The sequence below is a fragment of the Dermacentor silvarum genome, chromosome 5 (genome assembly GCF_013339745.2).
Source record: "Dermacentor silvarum isolate Dsil-2018 chromosome 5, BIME_Dsil_1.4, whole genome shotgun sequence".
Lineage (NCBI taxonomy): Eukaryota > Metazoa > Arthropoda > Arachnida > Ixodida > Ixodidae > Dermacentor > Dermacentor silvarum.
In genome coordinates, this window is record NC_051158.1 from 184320502 (window position 1) to 184346406 (window position 25905).

At 44.4% G+C, this 25905-nt stretch overlaps 1 protein-coding gene across 9 annotated transcripts in view; it reads left to right on the forward strand.

The window, feature by feature from the left end:
* Positions 1 to 2721: 2721 nt before the first annotated feature.
* LOC119453945 (nuclear distribution protein nudE-like 1) overlaps positions 2722 to 25905 on the forward strand; it is a 169128-nt gene continuing 145944 nt past the window's right edge. For all 9 annotated transcript variants that reach the window (XM_037715977.2, XM_049666923.1, XM_049666924.1 and 6 more), the window contains exons 1-2: positions 2722 to 2899; positions 18274 to 18427. In XM_037715977.2, the coding sequence (XP_037571905.1) occupies positions 2814 to 2899; positions 18274 to 18427 (240 nt within the window). In that variant the 5' untranslated portion in view covers positions 2722 to 2813. The remainder of the gene's footprint in view (positions 2900 to 18273; positions 18428 to 25905) is intronic.

The window sequence follows — 25905 nt, forward strand, 5'->3', positions numbered from 1 at the left end:
TTAATTAAATTAAAGGCTATTTTAGGAGATACAGATGTAGTCAAATGGGTGGAAGACTTTCTTACTGATCGCCGACAGTTCGTCAGTATTGATGAAAATAGGTCCGGGGTCTGTGATGTAAAATCAGGGGTGCCTCAAGGTTCAGTTCTTGGGCCTGTGTTGTTCCTGGTATACGTTAACGACCTGATCGAAGAATCGGCCACAGTTACAGCGAGGTTATTCGCAGACGACTGTGTCATATATACAGAGGTGAAATCTATTAGTGACCAGATACTCTTAAATAACTTCTTAGGAAAAGTTCAACAATGGTGCGACACGTGGCAGATGTCTCTTAACCCAGCAAAGACAGTATGTATGACCATCACACACAAACATGAACCTCTGTCATTCACATACACTCTACAAGGTGATCCACTTCATCGCGTAACAGAGTACAAATATCTGGGAATTTTAATAACATCTGACCTTAGCTGGACACCACACATTAAAAAAGTAGTAGGGAAAGCCAACCAGAGATTAGGTTATATTCGACGTGTCCTTAAACTGGCTTCTCCAGCCACGAAACTGACTGCTTATAAGGTGCTCGTGCGCCCAATATTAGAATATGCATGTGAAGTGTGGGATCCGTATTGTAAAGATTCAGTGTCAAAACTAGAGCAAGTTCAAAGACGTGCATTGCGGTTTATTTATTCACGATACCGTCGGCAAGACGCCGTAACACCACTTTACGCGAGGGCAAACCTGCCCCTACTTAATGTCAGGAGGAAGGAGAAACGACTTAGCTTTTCCTATTTAATCATTAATGAGCTGCTACTTGTTGATAAGTCTCGCTACATAAATGAATCTAAGACCCGCATAGTGCGAAATAAACATAGTAGGCACGTTAAGGAAAATAGATTTCACAAGAATTGCTACAAATACTCATTCTTCCTTTCCACAGCACGTGACTGGAATTGTCTCCCTGCAAACATTGTAAACGCAGGGACTCGTGAGCAGTTTTCTGCACTTGTGTCCGAATATTTTCAACAATAGGGCGTATATCACTGTATCGCTGTATTCTATTGTTCCGTTGACTGCTTGCTGTATGTTGATGTATTGTTACCACTCCTGTCTTGGTCCTGATGTGGACCGACAGTATCTGTAAATAAAAAGAGTGCAAAGCAAGGCAGACAGCATAGGCACTCACTAGCAACCCGGTTATTTTTGGGAGAAGTAAAAAAGTATTCGTGGTCTGCGCATCTGTAGAGAAAATGCCAGTGCCGCAAGGGTTAAAGATTTCAGCAGGCTCCATATTAGAGGTAATTAACTTATTACATAAACTTTTGTAGCAGTCTTCTATCGCACATAATCAAGTTTGTCAAGTTGTACGCAAAGGGAAGCAATTGCTCTGTTGGCTCTACAGCCCCGGTGCTTGCCAGGAACTATCTTGGCTCATGCCACTGTAAAACATTACAGTAGTTGCTTACCTGTGCCTAGAGCTTGCACTTCTAAATAATGTGGTCATGGTGTCCTAACCAGTTTCAACATTCAGCCGTAAAGGCAGCAGTTTAATAAGTACCCACATTGTACTTTTGTGGCAGTTATGGAAACACTTGTTGAGAAAGTTTGTTTCACTTTATTATTCATACAAGATACATTGTTGGTTAGTAGTATACAGGCGAGGGTCCCAAAGTCAAACAACTGCAGTGGGACCCTCGGTTAACAAGAAGATTGCTACAAAATGATTAATTGATAGAGCAGTAAAAAATTATGCAATCTACAAGTAAATAAATGTGAACATAGTAGTGGAAAGGAATACATTCGATTCTATAAAAGGAGGCTTACATGTAAATTAGAAAATTACGCACATTATCAATCTAAACTATACAAACCTATTTAACAAATGAAGTACACACTTTCCATGCAAAGTAAATTACACAGGACAACTAGTTATACAAAATGAAATTTTCAAGTTCATACTTGAATGCATGCAAGGGTGATGATGATTCAAGTGCATAGGGTAAGTTATTCCAAAATTTAATCGCCGAGACGTAGAATGTCATTTTGGCCATAGTTGGTGTTACATTTAGGTAATAGAAAGTTGTGATTATGGGCAAACCTAGTGCTATTCGTATTTGTGAGCAGCCTAGAGTATTAATTGAAGCGCGAGCTGTTTGTTAAGTAATTTAAATAGAATAATAAGTAAATGAATTTTGAACAAACCAGATACAGGAAGAATGGAGTTAGCCTGAAGTGGAGCGGAGAATCATTAGAGTAAAAAGAACTCTGGGTAATAATGCGAGTAATAATGTAAACTTGCTTGACTCTGCACACTCGTCCCCAAAGTGCAGAAAAGTGTGAGGGGGCTATGTTGAGAAGCATGTGAAGCCGTTTGTGAGGTGTGTGCCCAGTGTGATATTTCTGGGAAGGCGGAGCTCGAGGTCACAGGTTCAATCCCGGCCGCTGCACTCGAATGGGAGTGGAATGAAAAAAAACACTCCTGTACCCACATTTGGGTGCACATGGAGAACTCCAGATGGTCAAAAATTATTCCCAAGTCTCCCACTAAGGTGTGCCTCTTAACCATAATCAGAGTCAAGAACACAATGGGACAGAAAAGATGGCAGACAAGTGCTCTCTTCTGTCTGTTTCTGTATGTGCTATGATTTTTCATGATGCTGAACCGAAAAGCCAGAACTCTTAACCATGCAGTGGTTTTAATTTAATAAAATTTAACTCGAGGTGTGTGTGCCTTGCAGGAGGAGCCATGGAGACTAGGGCAGGGTTCTGACTCTCGTCGTCTGCTGCTGGGTTGTCCTGCTGCCACCACCACAATGGAAGGGGACACGGAGCCAACCTTCAAGAGCCCGCAGGACGAGGCGGCCTTCTATCGAGAGCAAGCTGTCGAGTACGAGGCCAAGTGAGTGTGCCTCTTGCTCGTGACCAGCCACATTTAGGGATGCACACATTCACATGGGTTGTGAAGCCAAGGCTGAAGTGCAATCCAGAACCCATCGACATAAACTGCTTGCGGGCACAAATACAATTTTATAACAAAGATAATGCCGACATTGTGTTACTCGTTTCAGTGTATCTAGAATTACAGAAAGAGGTAGGAACTTGCATGGCGCATCTCTTCTGTGCTCAAACTAACGAAATTAAAGGGATAAGAGGCAAGCATTCTAGACTGATAAAGTATTCTTAGAATACTTTATTTTCTTTTTGGTTCAGTTTGTTTATTTCAATTTCACTTTCCCTTTTCTTTGCAAGTAATTGTTTCATACTCATCTGGAACACAAATTTACAACAAAAGAACAAGGAAAAAAAAAAAAAGAAACGGGGACTAAAGGTCCTTTTCTGCACCTGAGTTGGTCCCTGTCCTCAATATTTTGTACACTCGAGCAACAGCACCATGATGTCACAAAATTGAATAAGTAAATCATCATCATCAGCCTATTTATGTCCACTGCAGGACGAAGGCCTCTCCCTGTGATCTCCAATTACCCCTGTCTTGTGCTAGCCGATTCCAACTTGTGCCTGCAAATTTCCCAACTTCATTACCCCACCTAGTTTTCTGTCCTCGACTGCGCATCCCTTCTCTTGGTATCCATTCTGTAATTCTAATGGTCCACCGATTATCCGTCCTACGCATTACATGGCCTGCCCAGCTCCATTTCTCCCGCTTAATGCCAACTAGAATATCGGCTATCCCCGTTTTTTCTCTAAATCCACACTGCTCTCTTCCAGTCTCTTAACGTTAGGCCTAACATTTTTCTTTCCATCGCTCTTTGTGCAGTCCTTAACTTGTTCTCGAACTTCTTTGTTAACCTCCCAGTTTCTGCCCCATATGTTAGCACATATGTTGAATGCAATAATTGTACACTTTTCTTTTCTAACGACAGTGGTAAGCTCCCAGTCGGGATTTGGCAATGCCTGCCGTATGCACTCCAACCCAATTTTATTCTTCTGTAAATTTCTTTCTCATGATCAGGGTCCCCTGTGAGTAATGGAGTAAATAAGTAAATAATAAGTAAATATAAGTAAATAAGGAATATAAATTCTGACACACTCTAGCAAAATCAACTTAAGTATGTTGACAAACAGCAACAGAAAATGTCTTTACCAAGAGGTAAAAGGAGTTCAAGAGATTGCATAACTGAATACATTCTATAAGCAATCGGGAAAAAAAACGCCAAATAACCGCTTTTGCGTAAACTTAAATACACAAGCAAAATAGAACCTGGCAACAAAATAAAAAAAAAGAAGCAAGAGTGCCAAGTTTTGTATTACCTAAGCCCTGGTAAAAAAAATTAACAGGAGGATCGATGTGTTAACATATCTTTGTTAATTAAGTAGCTTTCTGAAGTGTCTCGGGGACTTTGCTTGGTGAATTTCATTAAAAAAATTTTTTAAATTTCTGTTACCATCAATTCTTTCAGTGCGAATGACGTAGCAGTATGTTCTCCAAGGACTGGACGTGTTGGTATAGCAGCATACCAGAGGTTGGGCTTGCGCAACATTTCAGTCACACACGGAGTTGTGTGTGTTTCTCTTCTGTGTGTCCCGTCGAAATGTTGTGCAATCCAACATTTAGTATGTTCTCCAGCCGGATGAATTGAATAATGCGAAGTTGGCGAACTTCGAGGTTCGTACTTCTGCCATGTATAGCTCCAGAAGCATATTTCTCATCTCTCTGGGTTTGCTCAATCTGGATACTTGGTGCGCTGCGGAATCTGCCCCTTCGTGCGTGTGGTGGCACCATGCCGAGCGCACATCCACAGGTGGGAGGGTGGATCCCGGGCTTTGTTGACTGCTACCATGGCGAATCTCCATTCACAGTTGCACAAGGCCACTACTGTTTCTGCCATCTGTTGCATGTTTGTAGAAGGTTTCTGTTTTTTTTTTTAACCCTGCCACTTATTGTAGAAGCATGCGTGTCAGAATGAAGCTAGGTAGGAGAGAGAAAACAAAGATGGCAATTTTAGGAGTGCATTTGCAATAATCCGTGTTTCCCTTCTGAATGAGTGGATTTCTGAGATGGGAATTAGGCATGATGCATTGCAGCGATGTTTGTTCCCCACCTGCACGGAATTTGAAAAATCTCGTCCAAGGTGACCCAGACCTTCTTTCAAAGATTGTTACAGGTGATATAAGGTGGTGCTATGTTTCGTAAGCTGAAGCAGCTTTCGAGCCAGTTCAAGATGTCTTCTTCACCAGGACTGAAAAAATGCAACATTGATTATGCAATGCCTCTATGACTTCTGGTATCTCTACTGAATCAAATGTCTTTTCATAATCTATGAAAGCCGTATAGAGAGGTTGATTGCACTCCGCAGATTTCTCGATTACCTGATGGATGACATGGATATGGTCTATAGTAGAATATCCCTTCCTGAGGCCAGCCTGTTCTCTTGGTTGACTGAAGTGAAGTGTTGCCCTGAATCTATTGAAAATTATCTTGGTGAATATTTTATGCAATACTGAAAGCAAGGTAATCGGTCTGTAATTGTTCAATTCTTTAATTCTTCTTATGGATTAGTATAATGCAGGGGTGCAACAGCTGTGTCAGTTCCGCCATTTTGATACAATTTCATATTTTTGCGCTGAACTGCGCCAAAACCGTGCTATATGTTGAAATTGCGCCACGCTGTGCCAAAACGCCCAACCAGCCAGGAAGTTTCTCGGTTACGCTAGCTTTAGCGGGAAACAAAGGCCACGTTGGCAACCTCCAGCTTGGACATCGCCATCCAATCCAGTCAGATCCAGTAGCGCAGACGAGATCCAAACACATTGGACGAGATCCAAACACGTTGGTGTGTTTGGTGGTGGGTTCCGAAGAATAATTTTGCTGCTGGTTGCAGTGTGGTGTGTTGTACGAGGTGTGTTCAAAAAGAAACCGAACTTTTGCTGTAACACCTTTACTGTTCATGGTACAACATTTTAAGTGCTGTCCCCTTCAAAGTAGTCCCCTCTACTGGTGATGCACTCTTCCCATCTTTTCTTCCATTTTTGGAAAGCCTCCTGGAATGCACTTTCTGGAATGGCGCGCAGGTCTCTTCTCGCATTGTCCTGGATCTCCTCTACGGTATGGAAGCGACGTCCTTTCAAGGTGGTTTTCAGCTTGGGGAATAGAAAAAATTCTGCTGGGGGGGGGGCTTGGTCCGGAGAATATGGTGGGTGGGGCACAACAGGAGTGTGGTGTTTCGCTAAGTAGCTGCGGACAAGGAGCGACACGTGAGCGGGGGCATTGTCATGATGCAACATCCAAGCCTGACTTACCCACAATTCAGGCCTCTTACTGTGCACAGGATCTCTCTAATGTGCTAGGACTCCCTGGTAAACTTCTTTGTTTACCGTCTGACCATGTGGCACAAATTCCTGATGGACAATGGCTTTGCAGTCAAAAAACACAACCAACATCACCTTCATTTTTCCCCGCAGGGGCGTCTGCGCAAGCAGGCGTTTGGTGTGTTGCGACACCACGTACCCGAGCACACGAGGGTTGGACCCTCCCGCGTCTAACCGTGCGCGGCTTAGCCGTGTCCGGGGAAAAGGGGATCCTGGGGGTTGAGCCGACGCTGAGTGTTTGGACCTTTAAGGCCCCTCAGCAGAGGCAACACACCCCTTTGGCCTCAGCTTCACGTAGACGGCACCCCCGGACTGACCCACCCGGGGGAAATCGGTAGTTGCCTTTTCCTGTCTCTCTCTCCCTCCAACCTTCGTCTTTCTCTCTCACTTTCCATCTCTCCTGTTTTCTACTCTCTTCTATATTACTTCCAATCTTCTTGGCAGCGAGGGTTAACCTTGTGTGGGTAGCCAACCTTGGATATTCCATATTTGGTTATAGTGGTGGCGTACAGTTGGCGTTTGCAGGACCTGTCCTTTACAGATTCTGCAGCGTCCCCTTGTTGGGCTCCATGGTGGGTGGCTGGCGCCACCGCCGAAACAAATTCCGCATACATGGATAGTTCCTTTCCTGCACTTCCTGATCGCCGCCAGAAACGGGGGCGCACTGAAGCATTTCAATTTTTTGGCCAAAAAACTAATTTTTCCGTGCTTTCACGTTATTCATAGTGATAAGCCAGACAAGAGCGTAAGAGTTGCATCACCCTTTCTCGTTGCGAAATGTTTGACCGAGACCATAGGACCAGGTTACAAGGCTACAAAGTTGGCAAGTGGAGATCTCCTGCTGGAACTCCGCGACAAAAAACAACATGACAAGTTACTTACCCTAGTGTCTTTTGGCGAAATACCAATAACAGTGACCCCGCACCGCACGATGAACACCACTCGTGGTGTCGTCTCAGATGACGATCTCATGGACCTAACCGAACCTGAACTTCTAGAAGGCTGGAAAGATGAAAATGTGATCAATGTAAAACGAATTAAGATGAGGCGAGATGGCAAAGAGATCCAAATGAAACACATTATTCTCACATTCGGTACAACGTGTTCTGCCCGAGACCATGGAGACAGGATACATCAAGATCAAAGTCAGGCCCTACATTCCGAATCCTCTCCGTTGCTCTAAGTGTCAAAGATTTGGCCACAGTTCGCAGAACTGTCGTGGCCACCTCACCTGTGCGAAATGTGCCCACGAACATGCATCCGAATCCTGCGAAAACAAACTGCAATGTGTCAACTGCGACGGCGAGCATGCCGCCTACTCGCGGTCCTGCCCATCGTGGAAAAAAGAAAAACAAAGTGTCACAATCAAAGTCAAAGAAAATATATCGTTCAAAGAGGCACGAAGACGGGTGTCATACCTGCCAAAGAACACCTTTGCCGAAGTGGCGCGTCAGGGGGCAGCGTCGCAACAGCTTCCGGCGGCTGTCTGGCCCACACACAGTGAGCCGGCAGTGACGCCATTCACCCCCTCGGCGGCTGCAGCTAGCGCTGCTCCGCCAACTCACAAGAAGGGGCCATCGACCTCCGCGCTGGTGGCCTCCAGGGCCTCGTCTCTCAAGGCGAGGCCTTCTCGTCAAACCAACCGCTCGCAAGAGCGCGTGTCCAGCGCCTCGCAAGAGGCTATGGACACAACAACCAGCCAGACGGCGCCACTTGCGCCTAAGGAGCCGCGAGAATCTCGCGACCGCTCCAAAAAAGAAAAAGTCCGCATCACAGGGCCCGAAAAGGGCTCTAAGTTAAGTTAGTCTCTTAAACGCACAGCACAAAAAACACTTTTCAACATGAATACACAAATAATACAGTGGAACGTCAGAGGACTCTTACACAACCTCGATGGCGTTAAAGAAATCCTACACAGGCTTAATCCTAAGGTGCTGTGTGTTCAAGAGACACACCTTAAATCTACACAATCCAACTTTCTCCGGCAATACGCCATTTTCAGGAAAGACCGAGACGACGCTCTTGCGTCGTCCGGTGGTGTAGCAATAGTTGTAGACAAGTCCGTAGCTTGTCAACATGTACCCCTTCAGACGGCCCTTGAGGCAGTGTAAATTCGGGTAATTCTTTTCAATAAATTGGTCACAGTGTGTTCCATATACATACCCCCAAATTATATTCTCGGAAAAACCGAATTTCATAACCTCATTGACCAGCTTCCCGAACCTTACATTCTCTTGGGAGATTTTAATGCTCACAACACGTTGTGGGGAGACTCGCGATGCGACACAAGAGGTCGACTCATCGAAAATTTCCTTCTCACCTCTGGTTCCTGCCTTTTTAATAAAAAGAAGCTGACCTACTATAACGCCCAACATGATTCGTACTCATCAATAGATCTAGCAATTGGATCTGCTTCTCTTATGCCTGACCTTGAATGGAATGTCATTAACAATCCTTTTGGAAGTGACCACTTCCCTGTAATTTTAAACTTAATAACGCAGCACGATAACCCTCCCAATATTCCTCGATGGAAATTAGCATCGGCTGACTGGGAGCATTTTAAAGATTTAACTTATTTACCACGAGATTTTATAAACAATTTTAGTATCGACGATGCTGTTGCATATTTTACTGCTTTTATTATCAATGCTGCTGAAAAGTGCATCCCACAAACGAATGGTGGCTCACTTAAAAGACGTGTCCCCTGGTGGAACGAAGACTGCAGAGAGGCGCGAAATAGACAGAATAAGGCATGGAGCATATTGCGTAGATCGCCAAGTGCAGAGAATCTAATTGAATTTAAACGCATTAAATCACAGGGAAGATGGACACGACGTCAGGCAAAGAGAGAAAGCTGGGTGAGGTTTCTATCGTGTATAAATTTATACATAAACACAGGAGGCAAAAGTGTGGAACGGCTTAAGAAAGCTAAAGGGTCACCAAATTCATCCGTTGCCTCTGGTGAATGACCAAGGGAATACCTTGCAGGACCAGGCAGACTGTCTTGGGGAGCACTTCGAGCGTGTTTCAAGCTCAATCCACTATTCGCAACCCTTTCTTAAATATAAACAGAGAGAAGAATGTAAGCCATTCGTACGCAAATGTCGACAGAAGGAACCGCATAACCTTCCTTTCACTATTGCCGAGTTGAGAGCTGCCTTGATCGCATGTAAGAGTTCTGCACCGGGACCAGACAGAGTCATGTATGGCATGATTAAGAACGTACACCCTGATACACAACTGACACTACTCGCACTTTTCAACACTATTTGGGCTGCCGGATACCTTCTGTCCGCATGGAAAGAAGCGACTGTGGTCCCTGTATTGAAGCAAAGTAAAGATCCTTCCTCGGCGGCAAGTTACCGTCCCATAGCTCTCACAAGTTGCGTATGTAAGCTATTTGAAAAAATGGTTAATCGATGACTCATACATTTCCTTGAACTCAACAAAATGCTTGATCCCTATCAGTGTGGCTTTAGAGAAGGGCGATCCACAACTGATCACCTTGTGCGCATTGAAGGAAATATCCGGGACGCATTTGTGCATAAACAGTTTTTCTTATCGGTATTCCTCGATATGGAGAAGGCGTACGACACAACGTGGCGTTACGGAATCCTGAGAGACCTGTCGCGAATGGGCATCCATGGCAATATGCTAAGCCTAATAGAAAGCTATTTGTCTAATCGTACCTTCCGTGTCAGAATCGGCAATGTATTGTCACGTCCATTTATACAGGAAACTGGTGTACCCCAAGGAGGTGTGCTCAGCTGCACACTCTTCTGCACACTCTTTATCGTTAAGATGAACACACTCCGTGCCTCATTACCACCGGCTATTTTTTATTCCGTATACGTAGACGACTTACAAATAGGCTTCAAGTCATGTAACCTCGCAGTGTGCGAGAGACAGGTACAGCAGGGCTTGAACAAGGTGTCCAAGTGGGCAGACGAAAACAGGTTTAAAGTAAACCCCCATTAAAGTTCTTGTGTTCTTTTCACAAGAAAGAGAGGCCTGATCCCAGATCCCTGTGTAGAACTGCATGGACAGCAAATACCTGTGAACAAAGAACACAAGTTTTTAGGCATCATACTTGACTTTAGGCTAACTTTCATTCCCCACATAAAATATCTCAAAGAAAAATGCTTAAAAACAATGAACCTAATGAAGATTCTATCTCAAACAACATGGATCTAATGAGGCTCTTTACAAGAGCCTCATTAGATCGCGACTGGATTATGGCGCTGTAGTATATCACTCTGCTGCCCCAAGCGCGCTAAAGATGCTAGATCCCGTTCATCATTTAGGTATCCGCCTGGCCACCGGCGCTTTCAGAACAAGCCCTATTGAAAGCCTATATGCAGAATCGAATGAATGGTCACTCCATCTGCAGAGATCATACATCAGCTTCACGTATTTTCTCAAAGTCCACTCTAATCATGAACATCAGTGTTATAAAACTGTTAACGATTTGTCATGTACTACACTTTTTCATAACCGACCCTCTATGAGACGTCCTTTCTCACTGCGTGTGAGAGAACTTAGCGAAGAAATGGATGTCCCACTTCTCGAACACTGTCTAATGCCTCCAGGTAAGCTGTTACCACCCTGGGAGTGGCAGGTGATAGAATGTGATATATCCTTTGTAGAGGTCACAAAGCACGCTCCTGAACTCGAAATCGCAATGCATTTCCGTGAACTCCAATGGAAATACTCTTGCTCTGAATTCTACACCGTCAAAGTCAAATTCTACGCGTCAAAGTCAAATGCCACGTATCTTACGCGGCTGTCGGTCCATCTTTCTCTGAATCAGACGTATTGAACCCATATACAAGTATCTTCTCTGCAGAAGCCTATGCAGTACTGTGTGCAGTTAAACACATCTAGAAATTAAAACTATAGAAGGCAATAATATTCACGGGCTCCTTAAGTGTCGTAAAGGTACTAATGTCTTTAAGGAAACACAAAAATCCTGTTTTCATTGAACTTTACTCATATTTGTGCAATATTTACTCATCTGGTAGACATGTGACAATATGCTGGGTTCCTGGTCATAGATCCATCGAAGGTAATGTGCTTGCCGACCAAATGGCCACATCAATTACATCTGAAGCTACCAATCTTAGCAGTACTACTCCCGCCACAGATCTCGAGCCTTTTTTGCGAACGAAACTGCAAAACCACTGGCAACGCATGTGGGAGAGTGAAACAAATAATAAACTCCACCTGATTAAGCCACAGTTAGGTTTCTGGCCCTGTACAACTAAAACACGACGAACTGATGTCCTATTCTGCCGTCTCAGAATAGGACACACATATGGTACTCACAATTTTCTGTTGACTGGTAACGAGCCTCCAACCTGTGGCCGATGTGGTCAGAGGCTGACCGTCCTCCATGTCCTCTTGGAGTGCCGGGAGGCCGAAACAGAGAGAAGGAAACATTTTCCTCTTGCATACCGCTACCATATCCCTCTCCATCCCAGTATGTTTCTTGGCAAAGAACCACTTTTTAATACCAAAGCAGTCCTAGGTTTTTTGAATGACGTGGTACTACATGTGATTAGCCCTAGATATTCGTAGCACATCCTCCCGCCAGAGGATGCTGTTGCGATAGTGCTCAGTATAGCGCATGCCTCCAGGCCTTTATGTTCAAGGGCTCTGTTGAGGCAATAGTGCTTCATGCCAATTTTCGCATCGGACATACTCTGCAAATAGTAACATTTATTTGCAATGCATATTTCATGCTCATAGCACACGCCATCAGTCATTTCCATAATCTTATTACCTGTAGATTTTATGCACTTTACAGTGACTATTTTTAGGCCCCCTTACAGCCACGTCATATCCACCACTTGTAATTCATCGCTTCAATTCAAACTCATTAACACTGGCCTGGCGCTCTTTGGCCATTATTGGCCCTTGCGCCATTAAACCCCATATATCATCACCTTCATTTTTGACCAACTCATGCGTGCATTTTTTAGACGAGAACCTTTGGCCACCCACTGCGATGACTGCACTTTCGTTTCAACATCGTAGCCATAAACCTATGTCTCATCGCCTATAATGATGTTCTTAAGAAAGCCTTCATCGTCATTGGCAGTAGCTAGCAGTTCCTGGCCTATTTCAACATGGATCTGCTTCTGTTCATCAGTCAACAAACCGGCACGAATTCTGCACTGACACGACGCATCCCAAGTTTGTCACTAAAAATTTAATGACATGATCCTACGCTCATACCCACTTCGTCAGCGACTTCTCAAATAGTCAAACGACGATTTCCACGAATCACTGTTCGAACTCCCTCAACGAGGTCATCATCTGTGGATGTGGAAGGTCGTCCAGGCTCGGGATCGTCACCGACCAACATTCTTCCGTCTTCAATATGCTTGAACCAATCATAGAACTGCGTGCGACTCGTACAGTCCTCCCTGTATGCTTGGCTAAGCAACTGAAATGTCTCAGTGAAAGTTTTCCCAAGTTTGTAGCAGAACTTCACATACACACACGCTGTTCTTCCAATTCCTTCATTGTCACTTTGGCACGAATCCAAAGAACAGCTTGCTCATGTGCTCACTTTAGTGGCTGTAGCTCGCCAACTAACGGTCAGAGTGAAACACGGCAAATGGCAGTTTGTTGTCTAAACCTGCCGCTACATGCGCTCAGTAGCAGCTGCGCACTCCCTCTGCCGGTTGGCGCGCTATTTCAAAAGTTCGGTTTCTTTTTGAACACACCTCGTATATGCAGTAAAATTTCATGGAGACATGGAGTGCGCGTTGCTTGCAGTAGGGTGATTCCACGAGAGATCAACACGGGTCCAAAAATTCATATTTTAGATTTCATTCAATATTTTATATTTTGTGGGCATATCACTTGGTAGTACGAAAGTGAACTTGCATTCTTTGAGAAATGGATACCTTAGGAGAAAAAAAATATCGAAATTCTTCAGGTGGCAGGCGCCATTTACATGCACCGGGCATTCTCGCAAATTCACAACAATGTCAAATACAAAATATTACGGCTACAAAGAATGCATTTTCTTGTGTAAAACGTATACGTAAAGAAGAGTCAGCAAGAGTTGTTTGAGGCTTCTGTGCAAAACGGAAGTGTTTTAGAAAAAATTCTTAATTTGCTACACTTTTCGAAAATTGCTATATTTACGAATTTTTATCTACTAAACTAATGAATGTAGCCTTTTAAAATTTGGTGGGCTATGAGACCTTAACCTGTTTAACGATTGTGCTGAATATTGTTGCTGTAGCACAAATTTCTATTTTTACAGTTTGCCTCAAATGTGAAGTATTGACAAAAATGAGCACTATTTAAAAATCAAAATAAAAAAAAAACCATCGTTAATTTTTCTCAAAATTTCGTAAACAGCTGTCCACAGACACTGGAAAAAGAACATTAAAAAACATCTTGCATTATTTTGTTTTTAATGACAATATATGTGGTAGAAATGAGAGCTTCGTCGGGATGCACCAAGGTGCTAAGAAATAGGGACATCGGGGTAAAAAGAACGTCCATTAGCCTCTGACTTGCCTAAACTTGGCCATGATTGCGACACAAGGGCAGTTTTTGTAAACTAGTATTATGATTGCAAGCACACAGTTTTCGAATGCCTAACTTTCTGACGTAAATTGTGCTACTGGGTCATCATTCGCGCCCATATTTTGTTAGTGCTTTCAGATGATGCTCTTCTGATAATCGTCTCTTTTGAACGAGTTGGTAGAGTGTAGCAGAATGGGGAGTGGGTCCGTGGGAGGCGGTGGCAAACAGGTGGTAAAGCGAAATACGTTGAAAGTTGCTGGCGGTGTGGCCGCCGCCTTAAGAGGAAGCTTTAACTTGGGTGCTCCTATCTAAATACATTTAAAACGAGAATTCGTTTTTCTCTGCAACCACTGCACCAAATTTGATGACGTTTGTTACAGTTAAAAGAAAAGTGATACTCTAGTGGCTGTTGGTTGCGATCTTTTTATTTAAGTCGTCAACTGTTTAATAAAATTGACAAAATAGCCGAGCTTCACAAAACGAAACTATCAAATTTACAACTCTAACTCAGCAATGAAACATGATATCACAATCTTGTAAACTGCACCGATTAGAAAATCTAAAGTATACAACATTGATATATTCTACATGGCTTTAAAATAGACTACTATTTTGTGTGTAGAACTTGTGCAAAATCCTTGTAAACTATGTAACAAATTCACGTAAGAAATAAATTGGCATATCAAATTTGTCTGCTTTGAATGCTCTAATAGATGCCGTTCACAGGTCGGCGATATCTTTTATATAGGTGCAGAGCTACGAATTTGTAAACTTCGTGCTTCTATTTTTTTTTCAAACTTACCAATTCTTGAAAATTACAGTTAAACAATGCAGGCCAGAAATCGGCATTTCGCGTCCGACAGTCACTGGAATTTACCTTTCTCTCTCATGTGCAACAAATTTAAGTAAAATCGGCCCAGTGGTTATCTCAGGAAATCGTTTCTGCGTTTTACATGTATTTGAATGGGCTGCATCGGAGTTGGGCCCGAGCGAAAGCTTCCTCTTAAGTGCAAGCTTTATTAGATTCGCTTCATTAGATCTGCGTGATCTGGCCCTTTGGATCAGTTGGTCTTATTGAAAATGTGGAAAGAGCCGCCATTACTGCAGCGCTTCGTAAACTAAGCACGCTATCATCCTTTCGGATTTGCCAGCGGTGCTCCAACAATTATCCCGTGCATTGTATGGCAGCAAGTTCGGCCGACAGTCATTGATGTTAGCTAAGGAGCTCAGCAATAGGCATTTCATTCTCAAGTTTCAATGGATACCGCCACATGTTGGACTTGCAGGCAATGATGCAGTAGATTAAATTAAGAGTGCCAATGAATCACCCCTTATATAAAGACTTCTCAGCACTTTGAATATCACCACACCATCCAGGAGTGGTTTTAGCACTTTGATTATCACCTCACCATCCAGGAGTGGTTCAAGGAATCCGTCACGCAGAAGCTATACGCTGTTTCATAGAATAAGAACTTGTTCCGCGAACACCCCCCCCCCCCTCCCTGTTAACGCGGAACAGTTCATCTGTGCCTGCCAATACTTCAATAAAAACAGAAACGCTCTGCTTGAGGCTTCGCACAGTAGACCATTATCCTTAAGAGTGTGCGGAACAGGTAATGTGTCCCAAAACACATAAGTTTCGGAGAGAGGATGTGTCACGCCTCTTTCCACCTGTTCAACCCCCTTTTTAAAGAGGCGGTAGAAGAGAGCAACCGCTGGCACTATCTGCCAGCTAAATGAGCCCTAACCAACACCATCGCCCCCCCCCCCCTCCCATCACCGTATCTTAGGTTATACTGGATAATGACGTTTCCGACGGAGCCATGGTGAGTACGAAATTTTTAGAGAATTTTACCTGTCGTAAATTTTGTTACTTGTGTACATGCACAGGGAGTTCACCGTTAAATGTGAAATTATCTGCGCTGCAAGCTACGCACACTTGTTAAATAAAACGAGCCATGTAAAGGTTGCTCTGTTGACGTATCTTTACTCACATTCAAGAGCATGAGTATTGTACTAAATGGTATTTTATGCATAAGTATTGACCGTAAGGGTAAAATTACCCTTGTTGCGCAATCCTGGCCAAGTTTAGGTAAGCCAGGGGCTAATGGACGTTCTTTTTACCCCGATGTCCCTATTTCTTAGCACCTTGGTGCATCCCGGCGAAGCTCTCATTTCTACCACATATATTGTCATTAAAAACAAAATAATGCAAGATGTTTTTTAATGTTCTTTTTCCAGTGTCTGTGGACAGCTGTTTACGAAATTTTGAGAAAAATTAACGATGGGGTTTTTTTTATTTTGATTTTTAAATAGTGCTCATTTTTGTCAATACTTCACATTTGAGGCAAACTGTAAAAATGGAAATTTGTGCTACAGCAACAATATTCAGCACAATCGTTAAACAGGTTAAGGTCTCATAGCCCACCAAATTTTAAAAGACTACATTCATTAGTTTAGTAGATAAAAATTCGTAAATATAGCAATTTTCAAAAAGTGTAGCAAATTAAGAATTTTTTCTAAAACACTTCCGTTTTGCACAGAAGCCTCAAACAACTCTTGCTGACTCTTCTTTACGTATACGTTTTACACAAGAAAATGCATTTTTTGTAGCCGTAATAGTTTGTATTTGACATTGTTGTGAATTTGCGAGAATGCCCGGTGCATGGAAATGGTGCCTGCCACCTGAAGAATTTCGGTATTTTTTTTCTCCTAAAGTATTAATTTCTCAAAGAATGAAAGTTCACTTTCGTACTACCGAGTGATATGCCCACAAAATATAAAATATTGAATGAAATCTAAAATATGAATTTTTGGACCCGTGTTGATCTCTCGTGGAATCACCCAGTAACGAAAGCAGTTCGCCATTGCCGCATTGACGCAACAAGATGCTCGCCACATGCATGCACACGATCACGAGCGGAGTGGGTACGAATGCTCCACTCGAAACTCGCTTGTACGGTACTGCAAGCGACCTGGCACTGACGGCAGGAGCTTTGTAGGCGATGCAATGCACAAAACTGGCAAGGGTTCGGTTCCACGCAGCAACAGGCAATGCATTGCAATAAAACGGTGCCGATTTTCGCTGTACACACACGTGCGGACACATACACACAAACACACATTCATATATACATACATGTCCATTTTATCTGAAGTCGTAATAGTATCCGAAACTGGGGGCCACCACCGAAACGCTAAAAGATTGTCAAACAGTCGCTGCATGTTTCGACTACCGCGGGATCGTCGCGACACATTGTCAGAAAAAAACTGAGAGGGAACCACTCGCGGAGAAATGCATGTGTACTTTCCACAGGTATGGCGAAAAAAGTTGCGTGCAATGCACTGCTGTGGCACAGTCGAGGTCGTTGTTCGGAGCGCGCGTTCAATTTCGCGGGGCACGGCCTAGGTCATCCGTGTCAACCGTGCACGGCGAAACTGAACGCGCGCTCCGAACAACACACCCCTGTCCTTACCTACACTGGTAATGTGAATTACCGTATATACTTGCGCAATGAACGCACTTTTTTTCCCCCAGAAATTCACTGCAAAGTTGAGGGGGGGGGGGTTATTATGTGGGGTAAATTTTATGGCGTTTTATGAGTAAGCGTTCTATGTGAAACTGCTCCAAATTTGGGATTTAGTGCTCCAAAAATTGCTCCAAATCCTATTTTGGCTGTTGCACCACTGATAATGTTGGCGTTCTTCCAGCTCTCTGGTACACTTGCAGTCGTGAGGCATTGCGTATATATGGGCCGCAAGCATTTCAAGCATGATATCTCCTCCACCTTTGATTAAATAGACTGTTATTCCATCTTCTCCAGCAGCTTTTCCCCTGGTCATGTCTTGCAAGGCCCTTCTAACTTCATCGATAGTTATCGAAGGAGCCTCTGTATCCTGTTCATCACTACTTCGATTGAAAGTAGCTTGGCTGCTCTGGGTACTGTGCAGGTCAGTACAGAATTCTTCCCCTACTTTTACCATGTCATCGAAATTGCTGATGATGTTACCCTGCTTATCTTTCAGTGCATACATCTCACCTTGTCCTATGCCAAGTTTTCTTCTCACTGATTTCAGGCTGCGTCCATAGACTGCGATAAGCCTGTGCCCAAAAGCGAATGCAGTAAGAAAACAAAAGAAGAAAAATGTCGACTGAAAATTGGAAGGGGTAAACAAATGCGCAACCGGGCAAAAGCTTGTTTCCTGTCTCTAGGGGGGGAGGGATGATGACTCGGGATATTACAGTAGTCCTGAGCAGCTGCTATCAGAATTGATGATGTAGCAGGGAGCTAGTAGGGTTTCCTTTCTTGCATGCCTTCGTGGCGTATTGGGCAGTTGACTCTGTTGGCAGTATCCCTCGTGTAAGGTGGCCCTCGACTGACCGGCGTGTGTACGCAGGTGGCGTGAGGCCCAGCTGGAATTGGAGGAGTTCCAGGCAAGCAGCCGAGACCTGGAGGCGGAGCTCGAGACCCAGCTGAAGCAGTACGAGGCCTCCAACCGGGAGCTCAGGGCAATGGTCACGCGCCTGCAGGCAGACAACGAGGGACTGCAGGTGGGGGGGGCCATCGTCGCTCTGCTGGCCTTGTAACGTGACTACGGGCACTTTGAGTCTATCTGCAGTAAACCCTCGCTAATTCGGACAGCTGAAAATGTCGACCAAATTGACATTTTTTTTTGCAGGCATGGTTTCAAACCATGTGTTTTTCACCCCTTACCTCGAAAAGTTCTTGCGCCGGACTCCGGATATCCTGAAATCTTTACTTCAAAATACTGGGAAGAAGGCACGGGGCAGGGTCGGCAGCGTAGCTTGCACTCGCTTGTTACCCGGCAGCAGCTTTCTAGCCAAGCCAGACGCTCCCCACTTGACTTTCCCCACTTTCTGTCTATCGCTGCTCGTGCATGCTTTTTCGGCTGCTCGCTGCCACTTTGTTGTGGCCTCACACAGCAACTGTGTGCTGGGAATCAGCCTTTTTTTTTTTTGCCCCTCTCATTTAGGACACTGTCAGTGATGCATCAATGTCGTCACAGCGTATTAATCGGGATCTTGAGCAAGGTGATCGCAACTTTTGGGCAGGTGCGACAGTGAGCTATAAACGCCGCGTCACTCGTGGGCAGCTGGTAGAGGTGTGACCATTGTACTTCTGTAGTTTCGGTTCGCAAATTGAAATCATCCGGAATTCGTTACGATGCAAAATATAGCAGTGCCCTAATTTTGGCTGTCTGAGAGTGGATATGCTTAGATGAATGGCTTCAAATATTGCATTACGGTCAGTCGTCTTGACTCTCTGCCAAGTGTGCTGTGTTGGCAGAGTGCCACTAATGCCGTTGCCCAACGCTGATTTTCTCCTGGGCCAATGCTCGCGGAAGTGACCGAGCAATTTACTACAGTTGACTTCCGTTAATTCGATCCTAACGGAACTGACAAAACTGGTCAAATTATCTAGCAGGTTGAATAAAATAAAAGGCAGAAAAAAATGCCGAAGCGCTTTGCTAATTCACTTGGAAATTGCCTTTGAAGTTAACTTCGCTGCAATACACTGTGCTATGCAGTGAAGCATACCAAATGGGGAAAGATGGCTCTGTTAGAGGAATAAAGCATGTTCCTTTATTACACACACACGTGCGCCGTCTCCAGTCACACTACGAGCACCGAGACACTTAAGAAGTTCACTGGCAGGCCTTTAGAGTTATAGATAGACCCCGTTCCATTGTTGGCTTAAATGTCCGCTCGACTTTCTGAGTTTTTTCATCTTACCGCCTTCCTTTGGGCTAGCTTTCCCAAAACACAGATGGTATTACTCTGCTTCTCTGTGCAAGGTGCGTTTGTGCGTATAATTAAGGAATGCAGACTAGGATGCATTAACGGTCTCATATACGAGACACGCATGACGGGCGCAACTCAAATTGTCACAGCAACATCAGAAATGGCTCTGAATGGCTGCCAGTGTGCTTATTAGGCATCTAGGTGCTTGTACTGTGACCGGAGACGGCGCATGCATGCCTGTGTAATTTAGAAATGTCTACTAAGTCCCCGGACAGGGGCCCCTTTCCATTCTTGATATGCTTCACTGCATAACACGGCCATGTTGCGGCGAAGCTGACCAGTCAAGTTTCAAGTATTCGACAAAGGCCAATTTTGAAATCAAATTAATGCAAGTTTGGGCCCATAGAAATCTATAGGCACCGGCCAGGACTTTCGGTCGGTATCGAATGAACTGAAAAATCGAATTAACCAGAGTTTGGCAGTATTTTCGAAAGGCTCCATGTGGTCTATGCACGGCCAGAAGGCTTCTATTTTCGGCATTTGTTTATATGGAAACTCCACTTGCCTGAAATTTGTTTGGTTTTTACAGCTTTGAGTTAAAGGAGGTTTAGTGTATCTCTTTTCTCATGCCAATCCAGGGATCCGGGCCACTAGGTATGTGCTCGTGGTCGTTTCTTCAACTATATATGCATGGCATGAATGACCTGGTAATACATACATCACATGTGTTCATGACACGATACCGTATTTACTCGCATAATGAATGTACTTCCCGAAAATTGACGCAAAGTTGGGGGTGGCTTCTCATTATGCACATTTTGAGTTGCTTTTTTCCTGCGATGCAGTGGAACGGCAGCCGTGTCCGAGGCATCTCTTTCATGCCATAGCACCATATTAGACACTTGGAGTGCAATAAACTGGACAATTTTTTGTCGACCTAGCCGCGCGACAACCGCACCGTTGTTTGGCTGCAGCCAATGACACCGCAGCCAGATGTCGCATTCCCCGAGGTTCCCTCCAAAAAGGTGGTGGTTTCTCCCCTCTCCTCTCCACCCCGGTATAGGAGTTCACTTGTTTTGCTGCTTGTGGTGTCTTATAAATTAGGCTTCAATTCGTTTATCACACAAAATTGTTGCTAATTGAATAAAATGATCTCAAAAGTGCTCCTGTTCTGCAAAGCAGCACCTCGGGCTGAGCCACCTGCGAGATCAGGAGTCTCAATGCAAGGGTATTTCGCAGGCCACCCACCGACCATCTGCGTGAGGCTGCTCGCATGGCCTGTACATTTGCTCTCTTGCATCGACAGCACCGAGTAAACCAGTTGTATTCAATTATACACGACATACGTGTACAATTATGAATGGTATTGTAAAAAATAAATGCTCTTTGACAAGCTTGGGCTGGATCGCAAGCGTTGTTGGCCGTGGCGTTTACCAAGCTAGGCCTTCCAGCCTTAATCACTGGCTATCAGAAGAGCCATCTGTAGATGATGTGCCATTGCTAAGTGTTTGTCACTCACATTTTATTGACAGTGTTCGTGTAAAGTGAAGCAGTGTTGTGCAAAGTTATTTGTTTGGTACTTCTCAACTATGATATGAATCCTTCAGAGCGTACAAGCCAGAGTGCTGGATTTGAGTGGATCTAATGCAGGTGTCACAGAGCACACTTTGAATCGCGTTCGAGCCTGAAGGGGATCTAATTTTTTGGTCACGGTTAGCTCCTTTCCACATGCTGCGGAAGGGAGCCCATCGCGATCAAAAGTGGCTGTGTGATGCTCGTTTAGATGCTTGTCCTATGTGTCCTGAATCGTTGTGTGTCACACGCCACTAAATGACGGAGCTTGCAGAGCCACAATTCTGATTGGACGTCAGATTGTATCGTGTGTTCAGCACTCTTAAAGATTTCCTGTCCGCAGGAAAATAGGCAGTTTTTGGGTAGACTAATGAACTATTCTTTTACTGCTACAGCAAATGCTTGATATTAAAATGTATGAAATGAATTTGTAGAAGGAGTGTGATTTCTAAGGGTCTTATTTTCAAGCAAACATTTATTAACAATTCTTCGAATAAAAATTATTTAATAAGAAATGTGTAACTTCGTAAAACATGATGCTGCTTTGCACCAAGAGAACATAAAAACATTGAAATATACATTTTGAACAAAAAGGCTATATACAACATTCCTGCTAATATAAGCTTTATCTGCAGAAGTTCTTTATATAAAAAGAAAAATGTAAACCCTAGTAGCTATTCGGCGGTGCGCAAGAGCTGCATGGCGGCTTTTACGAACCGCCACGCAGCACTGCGGAGTGCAATGCCGAGGTCCACTCCCGGCCGTCTTCTCACGGCGTGAGGTGGAGAGGGCTATGTGTGACAGAGATCACTGCAAGGTGCGATGGTGAGCGGCTACGAGTAAGGCTGGATGTGACGCTCCTTTGGGTGTTGTCACGGCTGACACTGGTGGCACGATTTCCCCGCGACGAAGGGCCGCTCTCGTCGTTGGTGGAACGAAAGCTTGCGAAGAAAAGTGTGGTGTCGCGCAAGACGGGCTGTGCGGCAACGGTAGCTATGATATGGCGCCACAGTAGCGCGCGTCGTCTGTACGGAAACAAAGCGCTGCGTTAGCGGAGGTCTGTCTGCAGCAGCTTCTGCACGCGCCCATGCGTCACCCACACGATGTCTCTCGCGATCTTCCGATTAGTAGGCAGTCACGCCACACTTCGCTCTATTGGCAACATGCCGCACGAGACAGATTGTCCATGCCAGCTATGCTACTCGGAGCGTTCTCTTCCTAGTACAGATTTTTTCAAGCGTTTTGTGAAGAACCCACTCAGATTTGAAGCGCAATATTTTCCACACTGGCTACTGTATGTGCTTTTTAAACGTTCAAAAATTTTGTTTGCAGTTTGCCTTTAAGGTGGCATCTTTCATTCTCGCAACTTTCCTGGTTGATACGTTGGAATCTCGTTGATACGATTCTGCATAATACGTTCTTCTGGATAATATGTTTCTTTTTCTTTCCCCGATAATACGATTTCGTTGGATAGTACATTGGATAGTACAATTTCAGATGATACGCATTATTTTCCGGTTCCCATAAAGATCATATCAGCGAGATTCCACTGTAATCATAATACAAAATATTGACATGCGAAATGAAAACACCTGTAGAGCTACGCTCAAATTTCGCATTAGGGAGTATCATAATCATCTGTGAATTTTTTTTGTTTGGTTTATATTCAAGGAAAGTATCTCTTGTTCTCTGACCTTTCGAATTTAGGATGTTGGCCTAGAAATGAGACTGGCCTACATTTGAATACGCTAATTAAAGGGACGAAAAATAGAAAAATGTTTTTACTATTGTACAATACAAAAATGCCACCTGTTACGGCAAGAAGAGGTTTGGTAAGCCAGGAAAGGTGCGAGAAGGAAAGATGCCACCTTAAAGGCAAACTGCAAGGAAAATTTTTGATCGTTTAAAAAGCACATACAGTAGTCCGTGTGGAAAATATTGCGCTTCAAATGTGAGTGGGTTCATCAGAAAACGCCTGAAAAAATCTGTCTCTCTTACTGCAACTTAAAAAAATGGCGCCATTACCACTCGCCAGAAATGATGTATGACTCAGACTGTAGAGAACCAGCGCCCGTGTCACCTGCTTCCCTTGCTTGTATTGTTACCATGTGTCTGAATCAGCAAAGAGGTCTTGCATGTCTGCTAGCCAGAGAGTTAGTACACTCTGCTAGCTGGTTCATGTGCTGTGCCCATGCCGGTGCGTGTCCGCAATGTTCCGTTGTGCGAAGCATTCTTCTTCGAGTCAAGCCGGTTTTTTGTACATGGGTTGTCTACGTTCAATAAACAGAGCCTCAAGGGATTCTGTGTCCGCTCGGAAATGAACAACGCATGGGGTGACCAAGTTAACTGCAGTTCCACTACGTCGGCGAAAATTCAACACTCTACAGTCTAGTGTGGCTGGCGCAGGAATAGAACATGACTTATCTCACTCCAGAGCCACTGGAGCAGAGTGCATCATTCGCCAGCTCGGCTGACCAGCAATATGCTGGTCTACACTTCGGGTTCACCGAAGCTTCAACAAACAACCAATCACTTGCTCGCGCTGCAGCAACTGATCCACAATGGCAACAACAGCTGCAGGCCACATTTAACGCACTGAACTATGCAGAGGGCAAAATTTAGAGATCTTAGTGTTGCCAGCGTGACCCATCCGACTTCGCCGGCCGGTGCCTAGCAGGTTGAGAACGCCGAACTATATCCGCGCCTTTAACCTTAGCTAACTCAGACTGCATCGACCAAGCAGGCAACTACTGCCATCTGTAGTAAAAGAGGAGAAGTAGCGGAGACTCTGCATAAAGTGCGCACAATGTCACGGCTGGCCGTGGTAAACTTTCGCCCATTTCATTCTGGCGGCACTGCATTCCGGCATCGTTTGCTGCCGCTTCTGCATCATGGCCGCTGCGTCGCATTCTAGGTATTCTAGGTTGTGTTCTAGGCCCTCTTCAATGACAAAAATATCCTTTACAATTTCTTCAGTGCTGGGTGGAGTCGAACTGGCGTCATGTATAACTTGAAACAATTTTGCATGAGCATATATTTAGACACACGACAGTGGTGGTGCAGCATATCCAGAGGAGAGCGCACGATAGGCTGCAGTACGTGCCTCATGCATGACGCATTTCTGCGGTGGTGGCAGACACAGTGTGCCACTGCATTGCTGCAGGGCTAATCACATTAACATTGACTGTCATTATGAGATATGGTTTATGACAATTTATTTTTACAAGCGAAGCTTGCCTATGTCTATCCTGAATGTCCGTGCCTGTTCGCATAAACTAGCATCATTAGCAATGGCTCGAGCGTCGTCGTCTTCCACAGCTGGCATGTTCGCGACTCCCGGCACAACCGCACGCGCTCGTGCCATTGCTCCCGCATTCGTTGTCGTCATCTTCCACAGCTAACTCCATTGCCGCTCATCGTTCCAGCGTAGAATTTCACTTCTGTCGTCATAATGGGCAGGCTGCATTTACGGGGGTATGAGCCATTGCTGAACCCTTTAACCACCAATTTAACTTCCGTCATAATAACTTTTTCATAATTTCATAGTCTTAATTTTTTTCATGTAATTCTGATTCTGAAATGTAATTCTGATGTTACATCATTGATTTCCATGTAGAACCCCGAGCAGCAAAGTACGCTACCGCATAATGGTTCGTCTCCGTGACGGATTAGGCCAATGATGCCCCAGTGAAAAAATATGTGAAACCAGCCAAGAATGTCATTCTCGTCGGTGGGCTGCGACAAGATTCCGGGCACTGAAGAGAAAGGATACCGTGGAGGCGCAGGTGGCGGGTTATCTGTGTTCACGCACTGCCACACATGTGTACTACTCAGTGCATCACTGGCGTCGTTGTCGGGATCGCCGTCGCTCTCGTCGTCAGCTGAAGCAATATCCAGGGTAAAGACAACGTCTAAGTTGCTGTCGGACACAAATTCCGTGTCGTCATTAACGCTGCTTTCTGCACTGCTCCAAAAAGCACCTCTTTTTCTTCGAGCATCACCGCCACCAGCATTCTTCTTCCGAAACGCCATTATGAAGTGACTGTTGCCAGGCTTAAAACACGCGATAGGCACGAAATGCGGTTTTTCATAGACGACTACTGCCATCTAGGGTTGAAAATTGCAAGCAAAGCAATTGACCACCGTGATAAGTCTTTGGTGGCGGAAGGAGCAGAAAATCGAGCCGACGAGTGTGACTCGTCTCATGTGACGAACAAGTTTAATTTTGAAGCAATTTAATTTCGAAGAATCGCAAGCGGCAATGGGTGGGCAAATGCTGCTAACCACGCCACCGAGCAAACTCGAGACATCGAACACAAGCGTAGTGGTTCGACAGCTACTTGTCCCTCATCAGTGTGATCCGCTCCGACGAACAGCGATACAATGCTTTGCAAGTGTTGAATGAACATTACGCTACTAGAGGAGAAGACCTTGGTGAATTTAGAGTTTGCGGTACGTGTAAGGAATCTTTATTCGAGGGAAAACTGCCTGCGTTCAGCACTGTGAACGAGAACGTATACCCTCCGTTTGTTGGGATGGTGATAAGCTTCGCTTATCATCCATCTTCACCAAGTGGAAGTGCAGGGAAACTTTTTTACTATACCAAAATGGGCTTTTTTTAATGACTTTAAATGCTTACAGTATATGTTTAGAATGCAGAATGGGCTCAGGAATCTTCGTATGGCACAAAATAA